The sequence below is a fragment of the Ptychodera flava genome, chromosome 6 (assembly GCF_041260155.1).
Source record: "Ptychodera flava strain L36383 chromosome 6, AS_Pfla_20210202, whole genome shotgun sequence".
Taxonomy (NCBI): domain Eukaryota; kingdom Metazoa; phylum Hemichordata; class Enteropneusta; family Ptychoderidae; genus Ptychodera; species Ptychodera flava.
In genome coordinates this window covers 23,640,266-23,650,173 of record NC_091933.1, presented here as the reverse complement: position 1 = coordinate 23,650,173, position 9,908 = coordinate 23,640,266, and the positions used below count along the sequence as shown (strand labels likewise).

Here is a 9,908-nt window from a genome sequence, read left to right as displayed (position 1 = left end):
GTATGGCGACCGGGGTATCTTGTTTATGACGCACTGAGGAGAGGTGGTTATTGAAACGAAGTTTGAGAGATGTTTTAGTTTCCCCGACATATTGTTTATGGCAGCGTTGGCATGTGAGGAGGTATGCGACGTTTTTGCTGTTGCAGCTGATGGCATTTCTGATTGTGTATGTTTTCTTGTTGACCGTGCTTTGGAACTGTGATGTATTGAGGATATATATATATATATATATATATATATATATATATATATATATATATATATATATATATATATATATATATATATATATATATATATATATATATATGCATATCATATGTGATCATATGTGATCATATGGGCATGTATGCTGCAGATGAGCGGGGACGGCACGACTAAAGAATTCGTATCCTGGACCAAGTGACGTTGGACTTAGTGACTGCATGATATTCACATGCATATCAGCAAAGACGAGGACCCTGAACGAGCACGGTCAGGTAAACACTGATAAGCTCACTTTGGCCGTGCGGTCGGTAAGGACCAGACTTCTCGAAGCTACAAGTATGTACATATAAAATGTTTATGGTATTGTGGCACCCGTTCTGTTTCCTTTTAACACTGCATGTACCCGTCTGGCTTGGTTTTACAATCGAATAATGCCGTATTTCAGACGACTGAGAACGGCATACATAAGTTATAAAATATGACCTATAACCTACACATGTCCCTGGAACTCATTTCCGGTCTTGTTTGTGTATATATTTGAGTATTATACCAGGTATTCAACGACGTTAGAGAGAGTATCCTAATTTCTGATAAAACAATAATCATTCTTGACATCAATCGCATTAGTATACGTACAAGGGCAGGATATAAGCTGAAGCTTTACGTTCAAACGGACACCACGTGATCGGCGTATAACATGTACAGTATTGTATACAAGCAATCCTTTACGTGAGGTAGGACGTGTGTCACTCGATGTTCAGCATCTCTTTTGATACAAAATAACATTTTGTGAATTTCATATCTCTCGCAGAAATGATACGACTTTTACAACAAGGCCGTACAAGCCTGCAGATGTCAATAACACCAATATATGCCAGGTGCTGCAGTACGCCCTCGAATGTGGGTCAACAAGGTGAGACATCGGCTACAGACGGTATGTACCATATTAATATTATTATTTAAGCCTATGTTAGTAGTAACACGTAATTGGTACTGATTACGTCGTACATACCACATTCAATCTATAGAGGATAGAGGAACCGTGCATACGTATCCATCAGAGTACATGTAGGCCTACAGATGTCGGCTCATGACCCTTTGATATTCGGGGGATGTACAAGTAGGATTACCATATTTTCTCGTTCGCCCGTCAAAGGTTAAAATAACCTTGTGCCAATTTTGAGGGGCTTTTCATTGGTCGTTACAGACTCGTGCCACTCTATTAATCTTTTTTGCACACCAAGTAATAGGCAGGGGATAAAACCCTGAAAAGATATACCTTCGCTCAAGGTCACATTACAGATATAGCTATCAGGGAACCATATCCCTAGCCTATAAGTCTGTATTTCTCTCATTAAAAACTTAAATTATCGTTGCCTTTCACCTCAACCCAAAGGTTATGAATCGACAGCTCGTGGGTGGAATCGTCTGCCCAAACTGAATAGGCCTAAAAGTCATTTTACTCAACTTTCAGATATTTACAAAGCTCCAGCCGTACGTGTTCCAACTGTCAGTAAGCTGATGAAAATCGCGGATAAGTTCAATATGGATGCCACCGCAGACGAATTACTTCAATACCGGGGTAAAAGTTTTGATATAGATACTTCGAAAAAAATATATCCAGTCAGTCCCAAGATGATTGAAAAAGACGCACAACTGAAATGTTGATTGAATGATGTTGTAAATCAAGTTTCGATTGCAATCCACAGACTGGGAGACAGTGCTCAATGCAAGTATACCATCAGGACTTGTAATGAATAAAAAATACTGGCATATCCTTTCATGGCCACAATTGTCGCAAAGCGTTAATTTGGAAATTGAGTTCCTCTCACTAATTCTTTATGGATTGCTAGATCTTAAAATAAATTTATTTACTGAATATACTCACTAGAATATTTCCCGTTGTGACAGACTTCATGGCATCTTCATGCAAGGCTTTTGACGTCGTAGATAGCCTGCCTGAACCGCTACCTCCCGTCAAGTATCCACGAACACCTGGTTACAGACCAAGACCTGAAGAAAACAAACTCAATGCCTGGTAAAGATATCTGTTTGTGTGTGAAATATGTAATGCAGTCATTCCATAACAACGAGTAGATATACCAGGACAGATTTCAGGTCAGGAGTTGACATAACGCATTAATTATGGATTTTATCCGTCACAAGGTATTCCTTATTTTCAGTTCTAGTTGTCGCAAAACCTTTGTTAGTATGTCATAGGTCATCGGATTTCAGGTATTGGAGATGTGACATAAAGGGTGCAGATACAGGCAAATTAGCAGGCAAGACCATAGCCATCAAGGACAATATCCCAGTGGCTGGTGTTCCTATGATGAATGGAAGTTATATCTTAGAGGGTTATGTACCAGAATTTGACGCTACTATCGTTACAAGAATTCTGGATGCAGGTAGGTGGATCTTCAGTTTCCAAGGAATGCACAAACATGCCGAGGAAATGCCTTCCCAAGTTAAAATGACCGAGTCAAAGTCACATAATTTTTGTTTGTGCAATTTTCACATGCTCCTGGAGGATAAACTATGTAATCACCCATTGTAACGACAGTCGCTTGTGGTAATGAATTCGGTAAAGACTCCTATTAGCCCTGTTTCTGGTTGCAGGGGCCTTCGCCATATACCTAAAATCAAGCGATTGTGATTGTAACCTGGCGGTAATAAGTGTAGCCCTGGGGCCATGCACTTGCATCTTCTAACACGAATTAAGAAACCAATTACCAAACCAATTTTAAATATCACTTGTTTTCTATAGGTGGCCATATAATTGGTAAAACAAGTGCCGAAGACCTGTGTTTCTCAGGAAATAGCTTCACATGTGTGAAGGGCGCCATCAGAAATCCATATAAGACAGATCACAGTGCTGGTGGATCTAGCAGTGGCAGTAGTGCCTTGGTAGGTGTAGAAATCTTGAAACGAAGAAAAAAACGGGAATACAAAGAAAATGTTGTTTTTTCCGAGAAAGCTATAAAAGTTTACATTCTCCAGATCAAGTGTTTCGCTGTCTAGTGCTTTTAGAATATGACAATTGCCATCAAAGTCGTTGAAAAAAAAGACTCGAAATGTTTATGCGTCCGCATTTGTTTGTTTGTTTTGGCGTGAAAACGAAATTCCTATGGGAGGAATGTTACCAACAGATCGTATTTCGACCAGTCATTATTGTTTTATTTTAAGATGGGCAATATTTCATACCCTAAACAGGCAGAGAAATGAAAGCCAGCTCAGAGGAAGACGCTTTAATTGAGACGTGCGCATGAATTGCGGGCTCCTTTGATTGCAGCCATGTCTGTAGGTTAACTGCGTTTTATTTCGAGTGGGAGACGTCCTCTGAGAACATGATCCATGGAAAGAAAATTTGTTGCACACATTATGTTCCTAGGAATTTATTGGAGTATTTTGCTATGAAAATAACAATCCTCAAATTAGTATTTCATTTGAAGTAAATTTTGACCTGTGAACAATACGTGTAATGGTCCTTTTCTGTTTCACGCTGTGTGCCACAGCAAAAGCGGCCAGTGAAATGCAAAGTTTGGGTGACTGAATTATTTTTCCAAACAATGTAACATTGTCCTTGTACAGATCGCCAGTGGTGATGTTGACATGGCCATCGGAGGTGATCAAGGTGGTTCTGTGCGAGAACCATCTACATGGTGTGGTGTGGTCGCTTTGAAACCAACCTTTGGGTTGGTACCGTACACTGGAATCCTCCCCATTGAACTCACCCTTGATCACACAGGACCTATTACGAAGAACGTCTACGACGCAGCTTTAATGCTAGAGGTTGGTTTGTGTGATGTTACTGTCAAGAAGAAAAAAATACAAAGGTCAAGCGCTTTTGTTGGTTAACGTCGCTTTCTGAAGCATATTTCAAGGGTCATGGAATGTTTGCGCTTGTTTTCTGGTGTGGGTCACTAATTTTATGAGCGATACGATGAACTTGCCGGAAAATTTGCCAAATTGAAATTCATAAAACACCAAAAGTGATCAGGGAGACGGTATTTTGGTAAAGACTTCAGCGGGAAACACTTTGACAATAAATTACTTCAAGTTGTTGTGTGCTGTGCCTCTCTGAATGTTGCCCCTGGAGACTGTAATGTTACCTCGTATCCCATGCAAATCAAACACCCTTCGTGATGGAAAGTGTTTAATAAACATTGATTTAGCCAGTTGTAAAATATAACCCTGATTGCTGAAATCGGTAAACTATTTTCCCACACAGGTGATTGCTGGATACGACAATGGTCTTGATCCAAGGCAGCCGGAAAAGTTTGAAGTGCATGAATACACAGCGGCGGTAAGCTGTAATATTTTTTCTTTCTTACATTACTTTAAAATAGATGTTTTGCTAAAACGCGTGTCAGTATAATGATTTGATCATAGTAGTGTTGATGTCATGAATGACGCAATTTTATGCGATGGATTTCTTGAAAAATTCGGATTTTTTTAATCATGCAATCGGGACAAAAACAAAACTTACAGTAAAATGATCGAAAGCTAGTGGTTAGCTATTCGACATAATAACGACCTGTTTTTTTTTTCAGATATGAAATCTGGAGACTCAGTGAGTTTGATGTCATGCACAGTAGATTACGATGTTTTGATTATAACAAACATTTCCCTAAATGTACCATCTCGCTTCCGACATAAAACTCTAGCTGCAATCTAATGTAGATTAAATAACACGTGGTAGCTACTCAAGAGAGATATATTCGCTTCTATATTTTTAAATCTTTTATGTGTACCATTCTTCGTCTATGTGTAGCTAGAGACTAAATTACCAGGCATTAGGGTAGGCATAGTAAAAGAAGGTTTCGGTCAGCAAAACTCGGAAGAAGATGTCGACCGCATGGTGAAGAATGCGGCATTACAGATGACTACCGTCGGCGCTGAAGTTGATGAAATTTCTATTCCGGAACACACTCTTGGTAAATATGCTCTATCGAATCTCAATCAACTTTTTATGAAGCAACAATTATTGTAAATTTTAGTAATTATACATTACCTTATAACATTTATTCTGATTTTACGGTTCAAAGATTTCACTTAACATTTTATTTAAATAATTGATATGTTTCTAGTCGTTTGTGTGCCATAAGGTTTATATATAGGGCCGCACTTCTTGTGCCATGTCAAACCTATAATACAAGCAAGCATGCAACCGTTTCCATTCTATTCAACTATCTTATCGACAGTCACACAAAGAAGCTAGTGAGAAAACTAGATTTACCTGAGTAAATTTCATTGTATCAACCATTGTATATATAAATAATTCTTTGAAATATATACTTTAAAACGGTAAAAATATAAGATATAAAGCGGCTTTGAACCGACCCTCCGGCGGACCGAAGCCCGTGTACGTATTCTCGCATCGGACTTTGCCCATTGGTCACCAGGAAAATGTACTACTCTACTATATACGTGAGAGGAAACGTCGGTTAGGTATTTGCTACCTTCAGATTTCGACCAGGGGTCAAACGGGTGCGCCGTCGGAAAAATGTATATCAGTTTGTGCTTGTAGTTTTCACCGGACTCACGTAAACCATTCACAGAAGTTTTCAACAGTTCCTTGACCTGTGTCTATATTCCAGGAAATGCCCTGTTTGCAGCGATTGCGTTCGAAGGCGGTGCTGATATGATGATGAAAGGTTGTGGTGAGTTGTAAAAGTCCCTTGGCAGGCCGTCATGATATTTATATTAAGACAACACTTATCAGTTCCGGACGATCTATCTTTCACACATTACAGACTTATTTTTAAAAATTCTATAAAGGCTGATGTAATTGGATGTCAGACTTTTCAGACTCTAAAAATGTGGCACCTTACTTTAAAAAATTGCAAAGAATTTTCGTTTAGGTCACGAAAGGTAATATGAACGAAATTATTTTAACAGCATTAGACTAAAGTCACATATTACCTTATTAGTAGAATGTATAGTGAGTTTTGAACCCTGTCATTGTTTTTTCTTCCCATCTGTATCATTTTCTGTTAGGTGCTGGTTCCCAGTATCGAGGTTTTTATCCATCTAGCACGGTCAATGCACTGCACAGAGGATATCGAACAAGAATCAATGACATGTCGCATATTTTGAAGGTATGAGTGCTTGCTAGCTTACCGAGTCATGCAATTAATCCATCACAGACAACGGCTTTGTGAACGATAAAAACCAGTTGTAGCTTTACTGGCAAAATTAAGTCGCACCAACATTAATCAAGTTGTTATATCAAGAAAAACAGCAAATCTTGAAATTTTTAACCTAGCAAATGTCTTGAAACTGCAGTGGCTACATTGATTTATGGGCAACAGAGTCTTACCCTTCCGTTTGTGAAATACCTTTCACGACATAATTAAGTGGCCATTTGAAGCGCAATGTTTTTTAGTGTGATTATCGATGTCCAACCTGTTCGGTTTAAAGATTACATACGTGATCAAAGAACAATAAGTGACTTTTCTCGCTACAAATAAGCGTTAAAGTTCTAATGTGAATCGTGTGGTTCACGAAATCTGAGCACGAAACCGCATTATTGAATGATATAATTTATCCTATGCATACGTAATGGTTAACGATCTTACAACATTCACTCTGTTTTCTTCGCTGAATAGGCGATCTTGCTGTTTGGAGATTATTTGAAACAGGAATACGGTGGCTATTTCTACGCCAAAGCCCAGAACATTTCTCTGGATTTGACAAAAGCTTTTGACAAGACCTTTGAAGATTATGATGTGTTGGTAATGCCAACAATTCCATTCAAAGCTCCAAAGTTGCCAACTCAGGATATAACAATTCCAGGTAGTTGAAGTATTAGATAAATTATAACTGAAGTAAAATTTAGCTAGAACATTGCACTTACTTTTCCCATATGAGGATGGATTCGGAGTAAAATTAATGTTATAGTTTTTATGATGCCTTGTCTGATTTTTCTTTCATTGCTCAGCATGACGAATCTCAGTAGTTCTCCGTACTTGTTAGTTTTACGTCTGACCTTCAGGGGGTTCTAAATTATACGAAATGATGTACAGTCAGTCAAATAGAAACTTTTCAGTTTGATTTAATTTTCCTTTCATTCGACACACCGAGTAATTTCACATAGCAGGCACATACGTATGTGCAAAAAACCCAAATATCAACGCTAACAATTTCCCTTTCAGTGCCCCACGACCCTCAAAGGCAATGTTTTTAGTCGTTCGGATCCTTTATAGTAAGGAATTAAAAGGTCTTTGACTGATAGAAAAGCATGTATAGTATGTATAGTGCTTTGCTGTGGTAACAGAAAGCAAATTCAGAATTGCTCTTTTATAGCAATTATTAAAAGTTTCAAAAGACTGTCAGAGATCTAAGAGTATTTGCGTACATCCTTTGTTTTATTTGAAAGATAACCATGTACAGCTTTTATCAAGAGACCTTTCACTGGTTCCTTCTCTAAGTCAACTATAAATCGAAGAACACGAAATCCATTTTCTTTTACAGATATCTTTGAAACTGGGCTAAACACGATTACGAACACCGCTCCATACAACGTGACTGGCCACCCAGCCCTAACCATTAATACTGGTTTTTCTGATGGACTACCTGTAGGCATGATGATGGTTGGAAGGAAGTTTGACGAGTCAACGTTGCTCAAAGTAGCCTATGCGTACGAAAAATTGCGAGATCAAATTGAATGAACCGATTAAACAGATTCGTACTAGATGATAGGACGTAGAAGGCCTGTTCGAAGTTTTTAATGTGAAAAAAACGCCTAGGTTCGGTGGGGTTTTGTAGGGTAGGTCGGATTACCGAAATCATACATTTTTTTTATTTGGCCTTATGGACTTTATTCCAAATCCCTCTCCAACAATCAAGCAAGCATCGGAGAGGACTCTCATTTGAGTCCTGTATCTATCTGATTTGGACTCACAAAGGAACATTATATAAAGCCATACGCACAGTACCGAGTCTGTAAAGACAACAACAAGGAAGTATGCACAATTACACGCAAATGATTATTTTGCTTAAAACATCTTGATGTAGTGCAAGTTATTCTTGGTAATAAGGATCTGCCAATTGGTGTCAATATTTAGTGGAAGCTCAATGAATTCAGTGAAAGCAAAGTATAAGTCTTTGTTCCTTACTGTCAAGTTAATGTTGAGTGCTTCCACAGTAAGTGTGCTGCTGGCTGCAGATTTCAGACCAAACGAATGGATACTCAACGAATTAAATCAAAATACCAATAAACCAAAAGTGTACCTTTTGTCATTGAATATATCTACATAATCGTCTTATGAGTTACACTGATTTATTGAGATCTTCTCAAAATACTGGTAACCCAAGTGACCTTGCAACAAGTCAAAATTTACAATAAGTATGAAGTGGCTAAGGGAAAGGTAGTAAGATGGTGAGGTAAGGCGACGACACACTGTGGTAAAAGGATGAAGAGTCTCTGAGAACAAAATTGTAATCTTACATCTTTGAGACAAGCTTTGTAAACTTTCAATAATATTACAAGTAAAATATCTGTATCTCAAAAAAGTAAAATGCTTGTGTCGAGATGCTTAGTTATAAATGCTTCTTAAAAACTGATTACTGAAACAACCATATGCTAGTTTCAAACCATACAACTAGCAAACGTTTTTGTGTTGCGAATGTTCATTTCGGTTTTAGGAAGCTTACAAAAGAAACTTAAAGGAAGCCCAGGATGATTTTTCACTGAAATGAAAGTGTTTTAAAAATGCAAAAATAATCATTGATGTCAATTTCAGAGATCGTTAAACTTCTTTACCTCAATGTGCGATTGTTTGAAAGTTATGTTAAGATAGAAAAATTATTTTATAAAAAACATATTTGCAGTAGATCTTTTTAGGATGTGGTAAGAATGAAAAAAGTCAAATTTATATTTCATTTTCCAAGATTTGACATATTCTTTGAGATTGAAATACATCTGGAGAATTCTACAAAATGTTATTTGCAATACATGTACGGACAAATTAAAAATTACGAGTAACTTGAAATTATCGTAGTTTTTCAAATTCTTTGTTAGAACCTAAAAATGTCAACATTTTTTTAAAATGATCTTTGTCGCCATAGTCCGTAAAGGAGCCGTTTCAGTACCCTTTGCATTTGATAGTCAAGGGTTAGCTAGTGATTTCGTTCATTGATGTTTCTGGGATGTAATGGACGCAAAATCATTGGTTTGGGATCATCATCTTAAATCTTGTTTTATTGCTTTCAGTCATCATGGTTTTGGAAGACATTTTTCATAAATTTCTAGATTCAGATTATATCTTTATATCTGTACGATGTTTTTAGCTGCTTCCGTCGTAAGGTCACGTGTACTGTTCGTTGGTTTCTGTTTCAGTGCCTAGCGGCTGTTTCAAGGACAGAACAAATTTTGCCTCTTTTCTTGAAAATATTGTGTTTCAAACTAGAGAGGGTGTCATCCCATGGAGATAGGCCTACTTTTACTGTTGGCTATATAATAAACTTGCGATAGTGAGCGCGGACGGAAGTTTTACGTAAAACAAACTCTCTTGATTACTTGGTTTACTGTTGTATTGTATTACTGTCTCCCTGTGTGTTTCATTTTCAGTCGGCTTTGCCTGAAATAGATATTCAACAAATGAAAGGATAATGAGAACAGCATCATTTTGGCTGTCAGTATGGTACTGGAAAATTTAAATAAGTAATCGATAATTGAAAGTCTGACGACATTGTTA

General features: G+C 37.6%; 1 protein-coding gene across 4 annotated transcripts; it reads left to right on the top strand.

Moving 5' to 3' along the window:
- The first annotated feature begins 342 nt into the window (after window positions 1–342).
- LOC139135216 (amidase-like) lies at window positions 343–9,203 on the top strand. 4 transcript variants are annotated; one of them, XM_070702494.1, is made up of 13 exons: window positions 343–479; window positions 1,019–1,141; window positions 1,682–1,789; window positions 2,119–2,245; window positions 2,443–2,615; window positions 2,975–3,114; window positions 3,799–3,999; window positions 4,439–4,513; window positions 4,982–5,144; window positions 5,808–5,870; window positions 6,208–6,308; window positions 6,819–7,005; window positions 7,684–9,203. In XM_070702494.1, exons 1-13 carry the CDS (start codon window positions 437–439, stop codon window positions 7,878–7,880), a joined length of 1,701 nt encoding a protein of 566 aa, XP_070558595.1. In that variant the 5' UTR covers window positions 343–436; the 3' UTR covers window positions 7,881–9,203. The 4 variants fall into 4 exon arrangements, with proteins under 4 accessions (XP_070558595.1, XP_070558594.1, XP_070558593.1 ...); XM_070702493.1 differs by having other exon boundaries at window positions 364–543; window positions 1,019–1,120; XM_070702492.1 differs by having other exon boundaries at window positions 365–543.
- The last annotated feature ends 705 nt before the right edge of the window (window positions 9,204–9,908 follow it).

What these genes read in the sequence shown, in the direction of transcription:
- LOC139135216 (XM_070702492.1), top strand. Translation starts at nt 426, where the DNA reads ATGATATTCACATGCATATCAGCAAAGACGAGGACCCTGAACGAGCAC. An exon ending in TATTCCGGAACACACTCTTG is followed by an intron (nt 5,145 to 5,807) that starts GTAAATATGCTC and finishes TCTATATTCCAG; the next exon opens with GAAATGCCCTGTTTGCAGCG. An exon ending in TCAGGATATAACAATTCCAG is followed by an intron (nt 7,006 to 7,683) that starts GTAGTTGAAGTA and finishes TTTCTTTTACAG; the next exon opens with ATATCTTTGAAACTGGGCTA.